The 25,026-nt window shown below is 46.3% G+C and overlaps 1 protein-coding gene across 3 annotated transcripts in view; it reads left to right on the forward strand.

Moving 5' to 3' along the window:
- Positions 1 to 21,426, forward strand: part of LOC144179144 (fasciclin-2-like) — a 521,903-nt gene extending 500,477 nt beyond the window's left edge. For all 3 annotated transcript variants that reach the window (XM_077707381.1, XM_077707382.1, XM_077707380.1), the window contains 8 exons: positions 4,782 to 4,941; positions 5,942 to 6,081; positions 7,386 to 7,520; positions 8,151 to 8,294; positions 10,909 to 11,093; positions 11,755 to 11,851; positions 15,313 to 15,483; positions 16,050 to 21,426. In XM_077707381.1, the coding sequence (XP_077563507.1) occupies positions 4,782 to 4,941; positions 5,942 to 6,081; positions 7,386 to 7,520; positions 8,151 to 8,294; positions 10,909 to 11,093; positions 11,755 to 11,851; positions 15,313 to 15,483; positions 16,050 to 16,285 (1,268 nt within the window). In that variant the 3' untranslated portion in view covers positions 16,286 to 21,426. The remainder of the gene's footprint in view (positions 1 to 4,781; positions 4,942 to 5,941; positions 6,082 to 7,385; positions 7,521 to 8,150; positions 8,295 to 10,908; positions 11,094 to 11,754; positions 11,852 to 15,312; positions 15,484 to 16,049) is intronic.
- Positions 21,427 to 25,026: the final 3,600 nt, after the last annotated feature.

Consider the following 25,026-nt stretch of genomic DNA (forward strand, 5'->3'; position numbering starts at 1 on the left):
ACAACACCCTGAATAACATCGTTTAATCGTCGCTTAACTATTCTACCCTGCGTCTGGCGCATTATAACCGAAAGGTTGCTGTGCCAAAAAACCACAACTTACTTACTTACTACTAAATGTTTTTCATTCAGTCTATAAAACAGATATGGAGCGTTGAGCTGTGTTTTTGTGTGTGGTCGGCTGTAAAGACGTGAAAATAATTGAGGTGTGTGCTTGAGAACGTTCCGTCAAAGTTACTGTCACTCGCCGCGGGGGCCCAGTGGCTAAGGCATAGCGCTGCTGAGCACGAGGTCGCGGGTTCGATTCCCGGCCGCGGCGGCCGCTTTTCTGGTGGAGGCGAAAAGCAAGAACACCCGTGTGTGCGAGATTTCGGCGCACGTTAAAGATCCCCAGGTGGTCAAAATTAATCCGGAGCCCTCCACTACGGCGCGCCTCATCGTCTGCGTTGCGTCGGCGCGTTAAACCCTACAATCAATCAACCAAATCAAACTTACTGTTAAGTCGCCGACACTGTTTATTTGGAACGTCCCGTGGAAGTATACTTCAATTAGTGTACACTGTTGCGCATGTGCGCGTTCAGTCGTCCCCTCAATGGCGGCCAGTCACGAAGCGTAGCGAGACACTAGCGGTGACCCTTTCGAAACTGCATTTGAATTCTTTCAGCTATAAAAACCGCCTCTTGCTCGCGAACCGACGCAACTTGCGTTAGCCGCTCCCCCACCCCCTCATTCTGGCGGATTCTCTTCTCAAAGTTCCATTTCTCTCTCTCTCTCTCTCTCTCTCTCTCTCTCTCTCTCTCTCTCTCTCTCTCTCTCTCTCTCTCTCTCTCTCTCTCTCTCTCTCTCTCTCTCTCTCTTCTCTCTTTCTCTCTCTCTCTCTCTTTCTCTCTCTCTCTCTCTCTCTCTCTCTCTCTCTCGAGAAGGTAGCACCAAAGAACGCTCACCCTAGCGTGACACGACAGCCTAAATACAGTTCTCAGCAAGGAGAACCGTTTTTCTTCCCCCGAAACCACGAAAAAAATAAGACGAAAGAAAACAGCCGATGTTGGAAGACAAAGGGAAAAAAAAACGAGTTTTTTTTCTAGATTTCTCTCTTCCTTTTCTCTTTCTTCGCGGAGCGCAATTGTTCGCGAGCGCAATTTTCTTGGAATGCTCCAGCAGTGATCCCTTGCGCCCTTCCCGGAACACCGCCAGCCGTTCGGCTGCACCCTCCCACCCCCGCCCCCGTACTACGGCGCGCTTGCTCGCTGCGGGGATATTTCGTGGAACTTGGCGACTTCTCAGCGTTCTCACCACTGTCTTACCGTGTGCGAGCAATCGGTAACAAGAAAGAGCGACGAGACAGCGCCGATTTAAACCGAAGATTGATTGCTTGTGCCCGCAGTCTTATATAACACAAACGGTCAAAGCAAAACACAATGCGCCTCCAGCTCACTGGCAACGCAGGTGCTACCGGGGCTTAAGAAAAGAACCTGCTTGAGGAACAAGCCAAAGAAAACGACTCGGATTGCTTAAAAATCCCCGCCCTCGTCCTCATTTCGTCGTCATTTTTAATCCTAACGGTGTTACCTGACGGGTCTTCGAGCATTTGTGGCGTCTGCTTTCGGCGCTGTTGCGCGATTTTTTAAAATTATTTCCAGGCCTGGCTGTTTCCCGCATCTTTTGTTTCGTCTTGCCCCGCGCTATTCTTCGCGCTCTTTCATTGCTTGCGTAAACGCCTCTGCTGGGAAAGTGTAAAAGCGACGCACGGATAGGAGTGAATAGACGAAACGGTGTCTGCCAGCCACAATTTACTGTTTCAAGCGGCGACGTGTCGGAAGCGTACAAAACCGGTCTAATACTGCTAAAAGTTGTCGCGCGAGGAATAAACTTCGTTGTAAAGGAGAAAGAGTGATGGCACGCTTCGTTTAATGCGTCAACTTTTAACTGCAACGCCATATAGCGCATGAAACTGTCTTTCAGATGCACGTCCTGTGCAGCGAGAGGCTTGGATATATTTACATGTTTGCATGTTTTTTTGCCAGATTTTTAAATATCAGCCGCCATCGCACCTCCGTATCTTCTGCGTGCGTTCCGGCCCAGCATTTGGATGTTTAAAATTGCTTAGCTTACGCCATACAGCGCGCGACTCTCCCGGTGTCATAATCTATGCGTGTATATATAATGAACGTAATTAGCGAAAATAGATTTTACCCCAAGTCTTTAATGAAAAGCAGTGCGGCCAGACTGTTCATGCAGAAAGGAACTGCCGTTTCTTGTTTTGCCCTCCGTGTTCTCCTAATTAGTCGTAATGTGTGTTCTCCTAATTAGTTGTAACGTCCCTGAGTTTCGATTCCTCCTTGACTGCGTTCTGAGTAGTTTCGCCATCCTCGTGCGTGCCGTGGAACCGTGCGCGGGACGCTTCATTTCTCATTCGCCAAGACGAAGGGAGGAGTGTTAGGTACGAAGCGAAGTGACTAATGCAGCTAACAGTCGTTCCCGATGCTTTTGATGAGCAGTGCTTTGAGCGAAGAGCTATTCGGCGCGCTTGTTGGCTCTCCTTTTCTATTATCGTGCTCTCTCTCTCTCTCTCTCTCTCTCTCTCTCTCTCTCTCTCTCTCTCTCTCTCTCTCTCTCTCTCTCTCTCTCTCTCTCTCTCTCTCTCTGTCTGTCTGTCTGTCTGTCTGTCTGGCGGAGTACTGTGGGTAGTCGGCGGCACCGACTCGATCATTTGCAGGTGGTATTGGGTCGCTGCGCGCTCTCGCACCTGTGAGCTCTCACGAGGGCAGGCTGTGGCGCCTACGCGCTTCAATTAAGTCGTTTGTTTGTTTGTTCCTTTTCTTTTCCCACGTGAAATTCCGCCGTACGATTTAACCGTCGTGTGTAGGCGTCGCAAAAGTTGAGGGGCTGAAAGCGACCTTTTATTTAAATCTTTTTCGGTAGCTGCGTCTACTATATTTGACTTATTTTTGTATTTACAGATGACTTTTTCGTTAGCTGCCAAATAGCTTGTAATGAGCGGTACTCTTTTTCGGCTCTTGCTTGCCGCCATGTGTGCGGCCGTTTCTCTGTCACCGGAATCACAGCCCGTCGCCGGTCGAGCCCAGATCTGCAAGACATGGTTTTAATACTGTTCTTAAGTTTTTTTTTAATTGAAACTAAGCGCCTCCCTCGGCGTCTGAGCAGGAGTTATGGACTCCATGCTGCTCTGCAAGTTTTGTATTCAAGCCCTGTGCCATGTGTTATAAGGCCTGAGAGGCAGAAGAACAGTTTTTCGTGACATTTAGGTTTCGGCGTAAGTGGGAACAGAAACACCAAAAATGCGTTCCGTTTCTGCTTCAGGTCCGTTCCCACGTGCACATAACACATTTCCACGAGGGGAATCGGCCAAGAATGGCGAAGTTTATGTGGACGGTCATGTGCCCCAGGCCAATCGTCCATGCGCACATATGGCGCATGCCCACGCTGTGTTCTTTTTTTTTTCCTCGTTTTAAAGCTGCACCTCTACGACGTAGCCACGTGAAATGTCTTTGGCTAATTCTTACAATCAAACGCCTGCACGTTAACAGCCGCCGTCCCTTTCGAATCAGCGTGGGGTGAGACTGAATTCTTTTAGGGCTGCCAGCGTAGGCAATGATGAGCTTCTGTAGTCCTCGCGATGTCTCCGTTTACGAGTCTCATTTCTGTTCCTCGGCATTGCTGTGTGTCCCGGCGGCGTGTTTCCAAACGCTTCGATGCACAGAGCACCCACGTAACATGTGTGATGTCTCTGCGCGCGCTATTCTTTTGAGCGCCTGCTAAAACTAGCCCAACGTTCGGCTTCTCATAACTTCAGGGTATTCTTTTGTTTGCTTGTATTCCTCGTACTGCAACGTCTGAGCGTATTTTCCCATGTAATAAAGAAAAAAAAAAAGGCTCTGTAGTCTACTGTAGTTCGGGCTATGTAGAGTACTGCGTACTGACGCTGGCGGCTTTGGTTCGAGCCCCAGCAGGTCTATCTTTTAATTTTTTTTTTCTAATTTTTTTTCTAAATTTAATTTTTTTTCGACCCCACTCGTTACCCATTGTCCCTTCCGCCCTGAGTGGTTCCGCCCGTAGGGGTACCCTACGCACGATTCTAGTCTTAGCAACTATCATTCCGATAATCCACAAGGGGTGACGATCCGCCATCGTACTACTTCATAGAGACCTGTTTTTTAGACCGAATTCTGTAATTTGCTGTAACATTTGAGGGTTGTTTCCGGCCTACTGGTCGTGTTTTGCAGAAGTCGTCGGGTATAATGGGTGCATTTTACTAGAGCAAAAGACGGACTCGCGTTCGTCCTGTATTTTTCCTATTCGTGTGGTCCATCTTTTGCGCTAGTAAAATGCACCCATTATCGTCTAACCAACAAGCCCAACTTTCCGTCCTCAATTCGTTGGGTATACTTGCGTTTTAATGCAACCAATTTAATTTTATTCGATTCGGCACTGGCCAAGACCCTTTTTGTTTTTCGGCTGCTATGTATTGATTGCCTAGCGCAGCGCGGAGCTTCGGCTAATGTTTCCTCCTGAGTGGACGAGACAGAAGTGCATGCACGTTACCGCCTGTCAGTCGCTGCTCCTATTCAAAATTTTTGCAATTTAACGTTTCATTGTTCTGGAAACGTTGTTAAATCGAAAATAGCAAAGAGAGAGTGCGGGTTACAGTTTCGAGGCCCCAGATTATTTGCGAAAATGTGAAACAAGAATCGCGCACGGGGGTTTCGTCAGTGGAATTTTCTCTAACGGTTTTGCTTCCCTTCTGCACCTTTCTTCCCGCAGAGTGTCGGGGCGAACTCTTCCTCCAGCCTGCGAAGAGCGAGGTGAGCGCACTGACGCGGGAGAACTTCTTTGTGACGTGCTACGCGGGTCCGGGCACCGACCAGGAGTCCATCACGTGGACGGGCCCCAATGGACAGCAGATCACCGACCTCAGCGGAAGGTAATTGTCAAGTTAAAGGGCTATTTGTGGAACTTAGCTATAGGCACGTAAACACGGGGCTGTTTTATAGAAATTCGGCTGGGGCGCCTTAGTTTCTTTTTATGCTCGTTGGCGCAACGCGCCGACACGAGTTTTAACCAACGTTAGTTTTAACGCTGCCAACGCCACCACGCCACGTCATCCTTTGGATACAGCGCGCTTCCTCTCCGAGGGCCGCGCGCCAGTGCTCCGCCGATGACGTCACGCGCCCACTGCGCAAACACGGCTCCATAACCCGCGCAGCGGCACTCCGTGGATGACGTCTCGCTCTAGTGGGGTAGATCGATAGCGATAGCTGTTTACAGCTATCGCTATCGATCAACGACTATCGCTGTAAGCCGTATCACTTTGGGGTGATCGTCCGCGAATGTTTTCTCCCTTTATTTATGTACGACTTAGTGTAAGGAACGGGACACCGGCAGGTTGCAATTCGCTCTTTGTCTTTGTCCTGCGTCGCGCTCAGCCTGACACTGTTGTATCCGTCTCAAATCATCGGCGAGTGTGTCCAAACCGCAAGAGCTTTTGTCTTATAATACGATATTATGTATGCCTTACCCCAAGCAAACAGTTGCGCATTTGTACGGGCGCTACATTTCCATCGTCATCGAGATCATCGATCCTCATGATCCTCTCCTCGCAAACGCGAAAGAGCGGAGTGAGGACTGGGAAACGTACACCCGGATCTATCATGAGACTGCGGTGCATGAGCAGACCGTGGAGCAAAATGACGCCCCATAAGGGTGTCATTGGGTGCAAAGGTGCCCCTGAAAACCTCTGCCCCCCGTGAGGTGCACACTTTTTCACCCCAATAGTGACGGTGTATATCGGGTCATCCGCTCCTCACTTGGCCGTGAAAAGATTGAGGAAAAAATGGTGCGAGTGCGTTTGTGTGTTTTGCGTGTTTCCTGGTCCTCCCGGTGAATGCTGTTGGACGTAATCGTGGACCTTGTGGGGTGCCCAGGATCCACATCGCGCCGCCCCTTCCTGGCCAGTCTGGCCTGAAGCTGGTTGTGGAAGAGGCGTGGGAGTCCGACAAGGGCACTTACACCTGTACGGCACCGGATCAAGGGGACACGACATCCTTCGACCTCATCGTCTACCGTAAGTTCTGGCTTTTTGCACCGAAGCTGTCTTGCGCTATGTTCTGACCAAAATTACGGGCGTCTATCGGCTCGCGTCAGCAAAGAATCTCACGTGCTCACTCCAGAGCCGGCTTAAATTTCTCTGCAGCTCTCAATCTGATGTGTATCTTGGAAAAAAATATACTGAAATTGGCTACTACGACGACTCTATCATTACGTCGAGTTTTATATACTTTCAGTAACTAGTTAATTCACAGTAAGGTTGTGAATGTTACCGTATTCCCGTCTGCTGTCAATACGTGACCGCCTGCGGAGAGAGTGTGATTGCAGAAATTGGCTCTAGATTTATCGAAACTATCCCGAAACAGAATATATGAGAATTAATTTAGAATTCGAAGGAAATTATGCGTATGTGTCCTTATTCGATCAGTATAGTAACTCACCACACATAAATCAATATAGTTATCCCCCTATACAGTTTCGCTGGTCTTCCGTCTTCACAGTAGTTAAAGGGCTTTAATTTTTTTGCACATGTGGAAATTATAGAAAATACCTAGCAAGCAATGTGCATACGTGAGCGTCTGCAAGCTTTTTTTTTTTCGATTGGAGCGGATCATATTTGGGCCCTCCAAACACGGGTAACTAAGCAAAGGGTAACCAAACAAATGTATTGTTCGACCATCGAATATCTGGATAATCCTGAAAGCGCATGCCTACTGGCTTTTAACGAGTAGGCATTCTTTGGCTGCTGTCCGCACGTCCGTAACGCGTGACGCGATGCACTTTATTTGTATGCATTTGCCGTATGGGGTAATTAGTGAAGGCGCATATAATAAAATGCCCTAAGCCATAGCGCCTTGAAGACAAACATACGGAGATCTGTATGTCTGGCGATGACCCCCTGAAAAGAACGCTTACGCATTAGCTGATAATTTTCGATGGGAAGTTTCTACAATTTTCTTAATGGGGGGGGGGGGGGGGGGGCGACAAAACAAACGTACGGTGGCTTTCAAACTAAGGTTCTAAAGCGGCAAATTTATATGCCCTTGCGTGATGGCTCCAGTTTCTGATATAGAGGGCCAAGTGCCCACTTCTCAATGCTTAGACTGGCACCCATAGCCAGGCCAGGGCACAGCGAAACTCCTCGAAAATATGCGGAAAATGTCCTTCCATCTCATAGCGCGGCAGTGGCTACTGGCTATTGTGGGGAAATAGAGTATGTACCCTAGTTCAGAGTAACTCTAACTCTAACCTGTCTTGTGAGTGTCCTGGCTTAGAGAAACAGCCCGCGTTCATTCCTCCTGTCCCGTTTCTTCCACTCAGGGGCGATAACCTTCGAAGGCACACCCGACGTCCAACAGGGCACCGAGGGCGAAGAGTTCACACTCAAGTGCAGCGCGCAAGCTGAGCAGAAGCCGGTCGTCTCCTGGACCCGAGACTCCAAGCCCATCTCGAACAGTAAGTCGCGCTTGTAACGTACGCCTTGTGCACTGCTCGACCGGCTGCGTAAGGCTCTTCTACCTTCGAGTTTAGACGCCAATGAACCTTGGAAGCCTGCTCCGAATGAATTCAGTGCAGGAGTTTGTTGTGCACCTAATGTGGGTCAGTGCTATGCTTAGAATTCAAAGGTTCTCATGTGGTAAATTGCTGTGAGGCTTTCTTGGTTTAGGCATTTCAAAGAGAGCCTGTTTCTTAACATTGTCATCTTTGGTGTTGAGCGTATAAACTTTCTCGTTCGTTTTCAAGGACGCGTGGTACACTGCCGTCATTCTTTATCAAATTAAAAAAGTATGATACCGATGTTTTTCTTTTGAATTAGGGCATCCAGTTACGTAAAAAAATACATAAACGGAAGAAAACGAAAATAGTAGACCGTACCGAGTGACACATTGCAACAACAAAGAAAACGCGCATTTCAGCACCTACGCGTAAGTGTAAAGCCAGCAACGAGTTCTGAACACTCACTGTAGAGCTCACCCACGTTGCGTACGTTACTTTATCAGTGCAGTCCACGGGACCAATTCTGTGGTTTTTTTTTTTTTTTTTTGTAACTGAGCTTGTGCCGCACGTGTGCTCTTCTTCTCCCAGGCAAAAAGTACAAGCTCGAAGACCAGTCTCTGCTCATCCGCAACCTGTCTCGGCACGATGCCGGCAACTACACGTGTAGCGCGTTTATGGCCACCGCGCACCTCTCGTCGCTCAAGTCCAAGGTCGTCTCGCTTCAAGTCAGCTGTGAGTGTCCAAATCGTATGGCGGCGCCTTTTATGTCGCCTCTTTTTTGCGTTAAGGCAGCATCACATAGGCCTGTTGTTTAGTTATTTGGTTTTTACGTATTTGTTTGTTTATTTTTGCTTATTTGTTTAGTTATTTATTCACACTACGGCACTGCTGGACCGCTGCAAGAGGGGTATGCATTTCAAGAATTGTGCCGTTGTGCATGCGTGGAAGAGTGGAGTAAAGTACTGTGCGGGTTCTAAACGCGACCATGCATGTTCGCGAACACGAATATGGAATTGCGCTCCTAATAGGCACTTCTGCAGAGCACCGTGACAACTCCCGCCTGGAAGTTTGCTTCAGCCACACTAACTCATATTGCAGAGATGCACCATTTACAGGCATAAGTTGGGCACCCATTCCGGGGTACTTCGGGCAAGTTCAGTAAAGACTAACGTAGTTTTCTGCATCCTACGGTTCACTTTCTGTCGTGCATACCCATCCCTAAATGACTTTACGGGGTCAGTGTTTCAACGAACAAAAAACTGAAAATGGAAATAGCTGCTGGGATTCGTGCGGCCAGAGTATTTATTTATTTGTTTGAAATGCTCACCAACAGCGCAATGGCCTTCTTGGGTGATGCATAGAATACAGACATATAAGGCATACAAAAGACAGAATATGAAAAGGGAAGTAATAGTACAATTATATGGGTATATATACACAAAGAAGGAGAGTTGTCAAAGAGACATTTTCTGAGCAACAAGAGCACGGAGATTGTGTGTACACTAAACGACAAATACAAGCACAATCGTAATGATTCTCTTCGCTCCGACACACAAGAACAGAGGGAGAAGTGCATGTGCGACCGCGCTATGGAACATGTGCATTCAAGATGGAAAATGTTTCATAGAGCGTTTAAAAAGAACCATGTCGTTGCAAAAAATGTCAATGGCAGATAAAAAAAGACAGTTAAAGGCATGTTGGCATCGGTTAGCTGGTACCAAGCTCAGAATTTTGTCAACATGAAAGCAGCCATGCGGCCGCAGTGGCCTGCTTGGCACTCGCAGGAGAACAGAGCTCACAAGGCAAGGGCAGTCAAACTTAGAATGAATGCACTTGAAAAGAAAAATCAGGTCACACCTGGAACGCCTGATACATAGCTCACCAAGGTTCAGGAGCTTGAGAACCTCAACGTGCAGATAGTTGCAAAGCTCTACTTTTGTGTTGTGGTTGGCACTGGGGAAGGTGGGGTCACAACCTTTCAAGCTCTCTCCCCATCTCCTCGGTGCGTCACTGCATCGGGGTTCAGCTTAAAGGGACCCTGCAGTGCAAACTATAAATTAACAGCGAAACATTCGTCACCGGCCATCTTAGCACATCTAATGATTGCGTGTATGAGTGACCCCAACGCTATGAAGGGGGGCATTTTCTACTGATTGTTTCGAAAAAAAGCGCTAGGTCTCAACTGAATGAGGCAGCGGGACGCATTTAACGGTCTGTATATGGGTCGAATCCTCGTATACGTGTCATTTGTTAACTGCGTCCCCCATTCGTTTTGTTAGCCTTTGGCGCTTTTTTTCTTATCAACAACCACTGCCCTCTCGCCCCAGATGCCACTGTGAAATGCCACACATATGACACCGCAGTCAGCATCAGAGTACATTTGCAGAAGAATTTACGCGCTTCCTTGAGTTTTACTTAGCTGCTTTCATCTGACATGACATCTCTCCCCTATTCCAGGAATCCTTACAGAATCTTTGTAATTCCAAAGTTGCGCAGCATAAAGGAAAATTTTAATTGAGCTAATTTTATGCAATAAAGCATATGTTGCATCATCAAATTACATTAAAGCAATTAAAGTACCAAAAAATGTGTGGTCCAATGAATCATCATGAGCTATTATTGCATACTTTGCTAGTGGAGAAGTCAAATTTGTATAACAGCAAGCCCATGCACTAGTGTATTTAAATGAAATTATTCGCAATACACATATCAAAACATGCGCTGCATTAAGGATTTTATAGTGTGGGCTCGCTTTCATTATCACCTGCCTCCAAATTCACAGTGTAAACTAAACGCAGTACATTAGTCGGAAATGAACTTTGTTTTTTGTGTAGCAGCTACTGCACATAGCATATGCCAGGGTCATATAAGCCACCTGCAAAAAGCATTCATGCTGCACATAGTGGGCGGCTGCGATAAGTCTACCCTAGACCCCCCTAACAAACACCTTTCCACGGAGCTTTGGGAGAGAGAGAGCCTTGGCCAGCTCCAGCCTCGAAGATCAGCTGCGTCTGATCGAAAGGGCTGTCGACGCGGCCCGAGCTCAAGGCATCCTGGAATGAGGACACCTCTCTGAAGCACTTTCTGGATTTAATTAAAACTCTCCATCGTGTTTACTTTACAAAAACCTGCTATGTATATGTATGGATGTACAGCACACTCGCCGGTTTCACAAGCAAGAGCCCTTTTCATAGTGGATAAGTGTTATGTGGGGTCACAACCCCACTCTCCATTATCAAAGCTGCACTCAGTTGGAGCTGCACTCCGCACACTGCACACAATGTGCTGAGTGCCACTCCAGGTGAAGCCAGGTGTGATCGTCCTGCTTCAATTTGCTGCTTCGCAGACCCAGCCGAATGGAAGCAGCCTCTACAGGACGCGGCCTACTCCAGTCCTGGAGCCATGGCAGTGCTTCACTGTGAGGCTGCAGGAATGCCTGCACCCAGTGTGCACTGGTTCCGTGACGATGAACTGGTGGAGCCTGATGAGCGCCGACAAGTGGTCGGCGACGTAGGCTCAAGCACGCTCAAGGCAAGGGCTCCTGATGCACTTTCCTTCCTCTCATTTTTTCAGGCATCATGCTGCTAACGCCAGGCCTGAGCTAACTTGTTATTGTGGTGGCTCAAGGTCTGTGCTCTCATGATGGCAGGTTACAAAAAGGCCTGTTTACAATAAATTCCGGGGGTTTAAGGTTCCCTGATTGCCTTAAATATTCAGTAGTCTTTTACTGTGACGTGCAAGGGTAGCCAAGAGTGGTAGGATAGCCAAAACTCTCTTTTCGTTTCCATGCCACTTGTGAAGTTTCACCCGTATCGAAACACCTCCCGTAATGGACATATTGCAATATACATATTGCAGCTGATGGAGGGGTGCCTCAGGCCCGTACAAATGTTAACAACCATGTCAGCTAAAATCTAGCGAAAGGGAATCTTTGTGAACATGGCAGGATCATGTCCAGTGTTGGTCTGGGCTGACTGCACTCAGTAAGGTCTCAGTTGGCGCTGTCAACTTTCGCCCATGACAGTATACGCAATACGGAAATACATGAATGGCCTTATCTGACTATAATTACTGCTCAGAGACCTTGTTAACACCAGATGTGTGAGCAATGATAGCTTTTTTTTGTTACACTCACCTGGGCTAAAAGGTCACTCAGTGGTTACAGTAAGTGTTATGTATGCTTTGTCAACAGATTAAGGTGACCGACGAGTCAGACTTTGGAGAGTACATGTGCCGGGCCCGCAACGACCTTGGTGTGCTCGAGCACATTGTGACACTCAAGGAAGGAGGTTTGCAATGTTTTTATTCCTCTCTTTTATGTTCAAGTGTGTTTTAATGGTGCTTAAGACCAAGTTGCCGAAACAACTTGCTTTCGATGTTCTTTTCGCTATGCCATTATTCTGACTGTGCAAAATGACAATTTATTGTTCAATTTTTAAGTATTCTATCTGCAATGCCTGCCTCTTTTTTTTCAAGGGTATTGTACAGTCGAAAGCTTTATGACAGTAAACATGGGAGTGCGTGTCGCTCAGTACGTGCAGAGCAGTCTAACGTTGGGATGGCGGACTGTCGTGGTTCGTACATTTGGCGGATCCACTCCCTGACAATGGTTAATTGCGCTGTTGTCTGCTGCGGTAGTGACTTTAGATATCTGGAAACTATTCTAGAGGATGCATATGCCGATGAGGGGTTTTTCATCAAGCCCAAAACAGAGCGAATGCATTAAAACGTTTGCTTTTCGCTGCCAGATTGGGTGCTAAAAAATGTGTTATCCTCCGTGACGTAACAAAAGCAGCAGCAAGCCGCACGATAAAGGGCTTTCAGGGGGCGCGCCTGCCAACCGCACAAACTGCGAGAACGCCAGCATCTCACCAGAGCGCTCTGCATCTACTGAGCGGCACGCGCTCCAGGAGCGCGTTCCAGGGCTTCCATTCTTGCGCCAATTTGCGCCAAGGCAAATTCTCTGCTTCAAACTGATATAAACACAAAATATTGCGTCAGTGTGCTCCAAAATGACTGCCTGCATTTTTTTGTCAGTTGTTACCGCCCCCTGGCGGGTGTACCGAAACAGCTCGAGAATGGCGGGCCTTGTATGCTTGTAGGTGTTGCTCTTCGGCGCCATTTGTCGCATTTGTCACAGGTACCACTCGGTACACGTGCGGCTGAGTATCGCGTTAGGCCGGGTTCAGACTATTGTCGCAACAGTCGTAATATCTTTAAATAATGACGTCATTTCACGTCTCAGCCAACTGAACTGCATGAAACGCCGTTATTTTACGTCCATAGCGCACGATATGGCGCATTGGCAGAACGGTTGCCCTGGGCGCTCCCTGTGACTCGCAGCTACTCAGTGCACGTGCGGTTGACATGTGTATTGTTGGAGGAACTGTTTGTGTAGCATAACTGCGGCCTCCTTACCTTGCGGTTGGACCCGGACAGCGGTCTGCGTTCACAGATGCAATGAAGAAAGTAAGCCTTTGTGAATGGTATGTTCGCAACCGTAGTGCGAAAGCTTATACCGCTGTCAAGCGCGAAGTCATTCCGAGTGCACCTGTCACAATTAAGGCACGTGCGAATGACACTCACCAAAAACGCGCACTCATATGTATATCGACTTCGGGCGCATTTCGTGTAGTCCCGCCCGACGAGTAGCCCAGTCAATGACTGTAGCCTAGTCAAGTCTGGTGTGATTAGGAGGAACATGGATGATATTGAATGTGGCCAGGTGCTACTTTCTGAGGCTAATTCTAGCCTTGCCGAGAACATGGTCAAGCTGGCAGCTGTCAATGAAGAATTGCAGAAGCTCTAGAATGCGGTGCAGTGGGGTCTTCAGTTTCATTTTAAATAAACAAGTTGTGATCATCTTGTGACTGTGTTCAGTGTCCTAATTTTAGACATTTACTAGTTTTTCTTTGGCAGCATTTCATTCTCGATGCAACGCATTGTTACTTGCGATTTCCCTCCCAAAAACCCTCCTATATGTCTCTATACAATTCATAATTTATTGCTCCAAAGTGCTCCAAAACTTGAATTTGGCTGCTCCAAAAGTGATCCAAAACCTAAATATTTGTGCTCCAAAAATTGCTCCAAATTGCAATTAGTCAGTAGCACCCCTGGCTCTGGTGTTTACTGTCATAAAGCTTTCGGCGGTACTTTATTGTTCATTCTCCCCCCTAAAATAACGCTGATGAGGCTGATGTAGGTACCAGAATAAACAAGCAAACAAATAAATAAATAAATAAATGCGAATCATTTACAATTCTTTTCTTAGCAACAACCACACCCATCCAAGCAGATTTGAAGGCATAAATAATTAAATGTGACTCCACGGTCTTTTCGTTTTGTTTCTGCAAATCTATAGTTAAGGCTTCTGCATGTACATTGCGGCTGTGCAGCCAGATCAAGTGAACACTTTTACAAATGCATTTTCTCTGCATTTAGGTACTTGCAAAGTTTGTGTTCAGAAAATTAGACTGCTACTTTTGCAGTGCTCTTCACCTTGCATATCAAGCACAAATAGGCTAATAGTTGTCACATATGCTGCTTTGTTTTGCATTTTGTTTACTTCAAAACAGTGCCATGAACATATTTATTCGACAGCGCTCTGTTTATTTGCTCCGAGTTTTAAAGCAACATCCACAGTCATCTGCTTACATTTCAATCTATTTTGGGATTTTTTTACATCTTTTAAACAACTTTTAATACTAGTAAATTTTGAATGGCAGGGGCATCCAAGACTGCTAGGCATACCAAGTTAGTGAGTGTGAGTCACACTGCAATGTTAATGCGAAAATAACTATGCAAAATCCCTTGACACGAAGGTCAACATTCATGAGTTGAGCCTCAAATAATTAGTGTGTATTAATCTGGGCTGTGGTGGCTGTGACTTGTACTCAGTTCACTTTTGTTCATTTTGTTTGGGTACACGTTTATACGCACGCGTTTGCACTAATACGAATTCTCTTTGGCTTAATTAAACTGCTTGTGCAAAATTGTTCCCTGGGGCAGGCTCTCCAAGTAACACTGCAGCAAGCAATTCTGCAAAGTTTTATAATTTCAAGGGACACTTGAGAAAATTTGCCAAATTCAAATCTGTGGATGCATTTTGCAATGGAACCCATGTAATTAATTATTGGGCTATATAGTGAAAGCCTACAGTCTCGGTTTATCTGTAACGAGTCGCAGAGCTCAAATTACCACATGTTGTTTGTTCCCACTGCTCCAACTGCCGCAGTGATACAGCTTTGGTTCGCAATGCAATATCTCACTATCCCAGCCTTCAAAAATTTTGTTTGTGCCTATCTTGTAGTGAAAATCACCTTTTTGTTTGCTCAGGCACAGGTTGTGTTGGTTAAGCAGGCTAGCTATCCACTAAATCTCACCCATATGTTTTTGCCAGTGACTTCAGCTGACTTCATAGGTGACTTCAGGTGACTTCATAGGTGAACGGGTGCAATGGGGTGACGGAAATGTCAGTTTCGAATTAACTTTTTCATTTAAAAAATGCATGCAAATTATCTGAAAGAGAGAGAAAAACTCGCAACATGGCCTGCAAATTCTAGACTTTAATCTGGTGAGATAGTTAAACATTTACGACGCACTTTCGTGTCTTTTCAAGGTCGAGCCATTTCCAGCTTTATGAACTTCATAAAAGGGTGACTGGATAGGGACTCGCAAAACAAGCGTGTTGCGGTCAGTGTTGCCTTGCAGTTACTATACGTGGTAAGTGCTGCTGTTGTCTTCCACGCAGAGGCCCCTAAGCCTCCGAGGGTGGCTGTGGTGGACTCCAAGCCGAGCACCCTGGTGCTCAAGATTGAGCACCCACACAACGAGCCGCTTCAGGTGGTGGGCTTCCGCGTGGAGTACAAGACCGACAAGGACACCAGCTGGGACACAGCAGCACACCAGGAGTACGACACCGGTACGCAGCGACTAGTGCCACTAAGCGAAGGCTTTTCTCACTATCGGCACTGGTTTTCATCATTGTGTGGATGCCGCTGGCAGTGACTGAGTGAGACTGTGTCACATGACATTTGTATTAAGCTACAACAGTCCAGGGTTCTGGAATTAATTTGAGGGCTCTAGGAACAACAACAATCATCCAGGTACAATGATGTATGGAACACTGCGCTATTGAGAGCACGAGCACCATACAGGCAAATTTATGCTAGAGCATTGGCATGGAGCTGGCCAACTTTTCGACAACGGAGCACTTGTCGCTCAGTGCCATTTTAAAACCAGCTTTAGTGCGCCACCTCATTGCTTGCAAAACTTTCACAAAGACAGCCTGGGGGAATGGAGAACCTTCAAAGAACACCAGGTGGTCCAGCAATAATCTCATGCATGTGGCGTAGTTCTGAAATAACAGCAGTTTGTTTGGGACATTGAACCTTTAGCCTAAATTCATACATATTATGCTGTGGATGTTTATGAGATGTCCTCATATAGTTACCCGCGAATTTACAAGGACTTAAACTCACATTGCAGGCAACGGCATGCAGTATGTGCTGAGGAACCTGAGCCACGACACGAGCTATGCCATTCGGGTGTCGGCGCGCAACGCTGCCGGCTACGGCGACTTTTCCGACGAGATCTACCATCGGACCAAAGACCCGCAGCACTACACGCAGCAAAACACCAACGCTGCCACTGTTGCTGGTGGCCTCGCCCAATTTGTGCCCATTCTGGCTTCCTTGAACTGCCTGCTCCTGCTCAGGCTTTAACTGGCACTTCCCTACTTGGAGCAGGAAAATTTGATGGTGGTGCAGTGTTTTTTTTTTCAAAAGTGAGAGATGTGCGACCACCTAGTTCTTAAATGCTTTTCCTTTTTTTGACCATTTCCAAGGACCCCCACAAAGTTGTCGGCTAACATGCCACGGCGTGGGAAGTGAGGGTGGCTCTCCCTTCCATTCACTTGTAGCGTGCTTTGCTCTGTGAGCAAACCTACTAGAATGTTCTGAAACACATGATCCTCTTTGAGAGGGGGCCACAGCCAAGTTATGTCTATTGCACACTTATTCCTCGTATCATTCTTACCTAATGTGAACAGCCACTCCTGACAAACAGGTGTCATCAAGAGTACAGAGAGCACAGTATCGGGTATTTCAGTATATTTATCCTCAATTTAGAAACCGACCTGTGTGTTACATGGTCCATCACTTACAGATGAGCACACCAAACATAGGACCCAAATGTTGCGACATTACATGCTGTATTCACTTTGAACGACGACGTCGTGCACCGCTTACTTTTGATGTCATCTGGATGTCATGCAATGTGGTGATTGCGATTGCCCAGTTGGGGTGGATGGATTCTTCGAGGTAAGATCGGGATAATAGAAACATAAGTGGCCGAACTTTTTATGAAATTTATTGTTGTTTGCCAAAACGATAAAAAATCTGGACATTGTTCAGAGATGCGACTGCAAACTGAATAGGTATACATTTACTAGAGATTACTGAGGACTATTAAATGGCAACTAGCTCCTAATACGAAAGCATAGCCCAGCTTTCGGAAGCGTTCTTGGCAGTATCCTGTCAGCGAAGCACTGTGGCGCTAAGTTTGAGCAATTTGACATCATCTCTAATACTGGGTACCATACGATATATGCTGCAAAGCCTGTATGGTGGTAGCAGTCAATTTAGCTTTTGTTTTTCTTTTGTAGCATTGCATTAAGGATGGGAGTGCCACCCATCAAGCCTGCCGTGTGTATCCAGTTATCTTCTTTGGGATGGGGGTTGTGGAAATGCGTTCGCAAAAACTAATCTTTGAGACAGTATTCTCCTTGAATTTAGCTTTGTTTTAATTAGCGTTGCGATACAGTTTTAAAATTCCCTATATAGGAAATTGCACCGAGAGTATTATTAGGTATTTGTAAGAGGTTCGTTTTTATAATTTTGACTGCGACGAAGAGAGAGACATACATCATGTATTTTCAGCTGCCAGCATTCGTTTCGAAGGCCACTGAACATTCTTTGTATTACAGTAACATTTTAGATACTGCGTCATCTTTGCCCCTCCCTTTTTTTATTTTTTAGAAGGGCAGCAACGCGTGAAACTTTCTAACACTGTAAAGCGGACGACCAAGAGAAACACTGCATTTAGTTTTTTCCCCCTCCTTATTCACGCAGTGCATTGTGTGGTATAGGTGCATCTCTACAGTCATCAGCTTGAACGAATTTAACTTGTGTCTGCGTGTGTGTGCTTGTCTGTGCGTGCGGGGCTGTGCAACAAAAAGTGCTGTGGACTTGAAGGGCGTTTCACCTTCTCCAGTTAAAGGGGGGTACGGGGCAATGAGCGTGTCTGCATGAAAAATAAACAAACTGTCACCCGTGGTTGTCAAGAAGCGTGTAACCTCTTCGAGTTAATTGTTCTCTATGGCTTGTGACCTTGTAGGTGTTCTTCCGTAACGCGGACCTCTCTGTTGTATCCGTGGTTTTCTGCACGAGTACGCGTATACCCGCAGAGTTTGGCGAATCTCTTCAAAGATCCGCTTACGAGTCCACCTTGCGGCGAGAGTTTGGTGTTGGGTGTTGTCCGTGGCTGTTCCTTACTTTCATCATCAGCCTGAAGCATGTAACAGAGCCATCAACTTTCAGTGCACCGCAGAAAAGTCACTCCAGTCTGTAATGTGCTGCATGTTTCTTCCTTTTATGTCGCTTCCACGCAGTCCTTCTGAATGCTAGCATGGATCTGTATCTGCAGAAGCTATCATAGTCTATTCTTGTCCCTGTTGAGAGGCAATTTACACAGTTTGAGGGGTAAAAATATCTGAATTTTTCTTGCCAGTGCTCCTTTTTGATTTGAACGATGTTAACTTGCTTCATGCCGCCAAGCACATTGGCATCTAACCGCGTTAGCGGCATCACTGCTGAAATGTGTTGATGTTACCACTTCCAATTGGGAGCAGTGATAATTTCTAGAAACATAAGTCCCGTCCACACAAACAGCAGATTCTCCGCAGCTCACTGTAGTGGCATCCAGACAGCACTGCTCAGTGCGTGAACATTGTCTTTCAGAGACAAGAGTATATAGTGGCTTTTAGGGAAACATTTTTTCCAACATTACTACCACTGCTTGTTAGTCCTTGTTGATCGTCACCTTGTCTGAAGCAGATGCTTCAAAGAACGTGTAAACACCTTGTGGCTCAAAACCTGAGTTCAGGGGCCTTGTTGCCTATCCCAAGTCGTACACGACTGCACATTGCACATACAATGCCAAAAGCACCATTTTATATGATTTTCGGGTTCTACTTTGCTCCTTGTGTGGCTAGCCGAAAGAGAGTAACCCCAGCAACGAATGGTGTGGTATGCGAGGTCACACAAACTTCTGCTCAACACTGCTTTCGGGTATCGCTGTTGTACAGATACTTCCAAGCTCTGAGGCGCCTTTGAAATGTGATTGCTTGGTGCCATCCTCTGAGTAGCGCGAGGCAACAGTGAAGTGCATGCGGCATGGACCATAGACATCCCGGAGCGATCTCTCAGATGTTTGACAAGGCTAGAAGGCACAAAGGCTGTGTGTGCTAAGACCAGAACGGGTTGTTTTCTGGTGCTCGTGGCAAGCAGCTTAACAACTGGTTTATAAATGTATTGTAATTACAATTAGTGCAGAAAGCATGGAAAAACTGGGGCAAGAAAAGGCTGACTCCCATTTCATGAGCTCCTTCATGGTTGCTTTTAGCGATTATTTTTTTAAGTTTTTTTATGATTGGAGGAAAACAGGAAACCCTTTCATTATTTGGAGAGGTCAACACTCACAAACGCAAAGATGCACGACGGTGTCTCGATGACTCTGCCTGTACTTTGAAGTTTTTCCAGGAAGCTGAAACTTTGCCACCTCTGACACTGAGAAGCTCTCTGTGCAGAGCAGAGTACATTATTCGTTGCTGTACACTGATTCTATACTGCTGACCATATTGCTGAAATCAAATTAGTCAACACGTCACCACACATTCAAGAAGCCACTTAACATTCCAGCCCTCACTTCTGCGATGGATGGTTTCAGCATTCCACCATTGCATTCAGGTCACCTGAAAACTTTTCTCCAACCTGTTGTCTGTCAAATAGGCGCCCTAAACTAGCAGCCTCTTTGGCATGTCTGAGACTACTTTCAAACTGCAGCGCTCCGCTCAGGCACTGTTGTAATGTTTAACACATTCCCCTCGGAAAGGTTGGAAGACGTACATTGTCTTGGAGGGCGTACATTATCAAGAAAGGCCACAACAGAAGACAACAGGCTTGTGCTAGCATTTGAGCTAGCAAGATGGGCTGCCTCAGTCACTTAGCCTACATTGAAGCACACTCAAAGGCCACAAAACAGAAAGTTTTCCTGTAACAGCCAACTTTCACAAAGAGCTCACAGTAGACTCGCACAGTTTGATGTCTTTCTCTTATCTCAGTGCTTATGTTTTTCAGCAATTCATTTCTGCTGCTGAAATGGTTCTGAATTTAGTGGACCGTCTGAATCTATCTCATGGGCCTTAAGACATAATAAGCACTTTGTCGCACATCAAGTTGCTTCCAGCCACTTTTTTACGGCCCAGCTTTCTTCTGTCTCAATATGGACATTCTCAAAAGCCTACAAAATGAAAAAGGCCGAGAAACAAAAACAAAACACACAAGCCTAATGTCTAACTATGTACCAGCTGTTGTAAAAAAAGTATCCACTGAGTGGTGAGGCAAACTTCCAGGTATTCAATGATTTTTCACGTACCGTCTGCACAATAAAACATGACAAACGGAAAATAAAAATGTCGGAATCGTCGCGTGTATGTTGGATAAATATGTGGGCATTGTTCAACGCAACAAAACGTAGCAGAAAAGGAAGTGGTGCCGCGTTTGTTATCGTTTTCTCGCTTTTCCCCTCCTACTCAAAACAAGGACTGAGTGTGTGTGAGTGCTTTTTTTCGTGTGTATTTGAATAATGGATGTGTGTGTAAATACTTTTTGCCACATGCGGAATGTTCCGGTGTTGTTGAGAGAGAAAAAGAGAAACCGTGGGTACCCATTCAGGTGTCAAGCTGTTTTCGAGGACGGGCGCTACAAGTGAAACAGCGCAAATGCTCCGCAGCGCGGAAGTGTTTTCGTTTTCACATCTGCGAAGCACGTGTGTGTGAAAGACAGCCTGCCGCGAGCCACTTTTTTATGCTGCTTTGTCGAGCGGCGACGTGGTTGAATGTGCGTGTGTTATGATGGGGCTAGGGGAAAATGCGGGGTGGCGTAAGCCAAGAACTGATGTCTCTGGTGCAGATATTGAAAGAAAACGGAAAAAAAATATATATTGTTAGTTGTTCTCGCTGTAAAAGCATGAAAAAAAGCCGTGCAGAGCTGTTTTATGTGTGTTTCTCATACTTGTATAGTGCTGCGAAAGTTTGTATACTATACATGGCGATTTAAAAAGGTATATAAATCTATATATATACATATATATTATAACAAGGCCGATATTCTCATGTGTACCTTCACCAACTGCCCCAGCGTTATAGTTTCTCTTAATCGTTTGCCTCCTGAGCTCTTGCCTCAGGTTGTAGAATTAGTGCTTCATTTTTTTTGTGCCTTTTTGCCCCTATGTGCTTTTTTCGAGGTGTTAGTATGTTGTTTGGGGTGCCAATCTAGCTGTGTACATTCCCGACGCTTGGAGCTGTATTTTGTTTCCTTTTATAATTTTCTTTTGCATGCTGTTGCATTTCCAGGGTTTGTGGCTTGTTACATCTTTGCTTCCGAGCGTTGTGCCTTCGTTCTAGCTTCTTCAATGAAGTGTTGTAGAAAATCCTGGCCACAATTTTTCATGGTGCGTTGCGATTACTTTCGAAAGGATGTATACATCTATGTGTTATGTAAATAAACATGTCTCTCGAAAATTCCCTTTTGATCTTGAGGCTTACTGACATTGCCTTCGACTATTTCTGTTGTGGAATTACATGAACAGGTAGTCATCCTGCAATGTTTTTTGTGCCATGCTAGAGATTCAAGACTATCTGGAGCTGTGAACCATCAGGTTCGAGGCTATACGCTCAGCTCATGGCAGCTTCAGAAACATCAATAAAGCAGTGCTCCCGAACCTGGCCTTATACTGCAGGTAACTCAACTCTGACGGCGTGTGGAGGGATCGAAATGTGCTTGTATTGGGTATCCTTTTTGGGTGTCTGGAATCTGTGCACGATCGGTAGTATGCCATGGGCCAAAAGATGACTGCCCAAAAATTGGTGGAATACAAAGGTAAACAACTTGGAAGCCCCCACAGACACCCTGAAATATATATTTAAAAAGTCGCGCAGAAGTTCAGAGAATTATCTACTAATGCATAGCATTCTTATGCCACTTGTCTTGAGTGCGAGTTTTTTCCAGCAGAATTTTTTGGTTTTTCTAAATCCTGCCCGACCAATTTATCCCCATTTGCGCTATTACAACGATTAGAAGTGGAACATTCGCGAAATCTGCATTGGAAATGCAGGGCACTTCGTGGTTCGCAATTTTCATAATTTTTTTATATTTTTCTTGCTTTTTAGTGTTTCAAAATTTCTTTCTACCAATTATCTCCTTTACGCTAATACGACGATTATAGGTGGAACTTCCGCAAAATCTGCAATATTGGGGAAAGGCAGGTCGTTATACGATTTGCCATTTTCCGTATTTTTTCATATTTTCGTTACTTATTATTCTTTCACAATTACGTTAGACCAATTATTTCCATTTACGCTATTATAACATAACGACTGCAGGTGGAACTTTCCCGAAATTTGCATTGTTGAAATGGAGGGCATTGCACGGTTCGCCATTTTCCGTAATTATTTTATATTTTTCTTCAGTTTTTAGTTTTTCAAAATTTTATCTCCATTTACGCTAGTATAACGATTACAGGTGCAACTTTCGCGAGATCTGAATTTTTGTGGGAGTTCAAGGCATTACACGGTTCGCCATTTTCCGTAATTTTCTTTTTTTCTTATTTTTTATTTCCTCAAAATCTCGTTCGACCAGTTATCTCCATTTACGCTATTATAAATATTACAGGTGGGAATTTTGCGAGACCTGCATTATTGCGGAAATTCCACCCGTTATACATTATGCCATTTCTGTATTTTTTTAATATTTTTCTTATTTTTTAGCTTTTCAAAATTTCATCCGACCAATTATCTCCATTTACGTCATCGTACGCATTACATTTGGAACTTTCGCGAAATCTGCATTACTGTGGAAACCCGCCGCGGTGGCTCAGTGGCTAAGGCGTTGTGCTGCCGAGCACGAGGTCGCGGGTTCGATTCCCGGCCGCGGCGGCCGCTTTTCTGGTGGAGGCGAAAAGCGAAAACGCCCGTGTGTGCGAGATTTCGGCGTACGTTAAAGATCCCCATGTGGTCAAAATTAATCTGCAGCCCTCCACTACGGCGCGCCTCATCACCTGCGTTGCGTAGGCGCGTTAAACCCTACAATCAGTCAAACAATTCATTATTGTGGAAATACAGGGCGTTACACGGTTCGCAGTTTTCCGTAATTATTTTATATTTTTCTTATTTTTTAGCTTTTCAAAATTTCATCCGACCAATTATCTCCATTTACGCCATTATAGTGATTACAGGTGGAACTTTCGTGATAGTCGAGCCCACATATAACGGCCCCACTTAAAGCGAACTTTAGCTTATAACGAACAAAACCCGCGTGACCGTAAAAATATACGTTATTCCATTGGCATAAAATCCCACGTACAACGAACGTCTTTGAGCCCTGCCGATCGTTTACAGCGAACGCCCGGCGCCGCGATGGGGGTTGAAATGACGGTCTTGGCGTCACTAAATAAGCTACCTTTATTTAGTGACGCTCGACGGCCTCTGCCCAGCTCAGTGCCGGCGCAGGTCGCTTTCCCGAACCTTCTCCCAGGCAAACCGGGATTTTCCCGACTTCCGCCCAGGCAATGGCTGGCTACATCGGTTCAAGGTGCGGCACGGCATTGTTTTTAAGTCGATTGTCGGCGAGGCGGCATCCGCACCGCAAGTGACCATGATGTTGCAGAGTGGCTTTAAAAAACGAAGAAGTCATTTCAAGCTATTCGGAGCGTGACGTCTATAACGCAGATGAAACTGCGTTATTTTACCAGATGTTCCCGGATAAAACGCATGCTATGAAAGGCGACACATGCACTGGTGGGAAGCATAGCAAAGTGCGCGTCACAGCACTTCTGGGCACTAACATGGATGGCAGCGACCGTCGCGTGCCCTTCGTCTACGGAAAATCGAAGAAGCCGCGTTGCTTTAGGAGCTATGTGCCCGTGCACCAAAGGCATTACGCTAAGGTTTTGGATGACGCGCGATTTATTCGCGGAGTGCCTGAGCAAGTTCGACCGTGACATGCAGAGGCAAGGCAGGCGCGTGCTGCTCGTGATCGATAACTGCTCTGCTCACCATGTGCAAACTTCCCTGACGGCAGTGACCCTGCTTTTCCTGCCACCCAGTACCACTTCGAAAGTGCAGCTGTCTGATTTTGGAATAATACGAACATTAAAGGCATCGTATAAGCGCCGCGTTGTGGAGCGCTTGGTCATAGCTGTTGACCGCCCGGCAGCCAACTTGCCGCCTCGAGTTTCGCTGTATTCAGCTGTAGAGATGGTTCAGGCTGCCTGGTCGAAGGTGACAGCCACTTGCGTGCGGAATTGTTTTCACAAGGCCGGCTTCGTCGACCCACAACCTGAAGCCGAGCCTGATGCTTCCGATGGTCAGTCCGGCGGCGATTCGTGGCAGCGAGTCATCGACTCCGACATGGTGGGCCATGACCTCTTCTGGGACGATTTCATTTGTGCGGATGACGATTCTGATAATGCGGAACCGTGCACGGACGAGGGCATCGTTAATGAAGTGCGGGGCAAGAGCGATGCAGAGGAATCGGACGCGGACGACGACAAACTTCTGAGCCTGCAGCGCGCCTGTTGCAATGGGCTACATAGAGGACCTTAAACAACTTGTTTAAGCGAAAAGCCTCGGCGAAGAGCACGCGGCTGCTCTAAATACACTGGATACCGCCCTCATCAAGTCTGCGCTGCAGAAACAAACAGCCATCACGGACTTGTTTGCGAAAAAATAAATTGTGACTTCTGATTTTTTTTTTACTGTGGTCCATTTACTACGAACTTCGGGATATAACGAACGGAGGCCGCGTGACGCTCATGTTCGTTATAAGCGGGCTCGACTGTATCTGCATTTTTGTGGTAATGCAGGGCGTTACACGGTCCTGGATGGGGGGGTACTCGGCAAAGAATGCTACGCATTAAAAAAAGCTGGGAGCCATTCTATATTCATGGCAGCCATTCCCACTCAGCAATATTAGATGCAACGCATCTCTTTAACTCGCCTTGTCCCGCGTCGTTGTCGCGGCGTAGTCCGCATCCTCGGCGCGGCAGCTGTGCGCTCCGCCGCTCTCACCGCAGCGCCATCTGTGCGTCAGCGCGGTCAGCTCGCTCCCGTCGCCGTGCCAGCTGT

The sequence above is a fragment of the Haemaphysalis longicornis genome, unplaced genomic scaffold (assembly GCF_048455015.1).
Source record: "Haemaphysalis longicornis isolate Haplotype H1 unplaced genomic scaffold, Haemaphysalis longicornis Haplotype H1 scaffold_4, whole genome shotgun sequence".
Lineage (NCBI taxonomy): Eukaryota > Metazoa > Arthropoda > Arachnida > Ixodida > Ixodidae > Haemaphysalis > Haemaphysalis longicornis.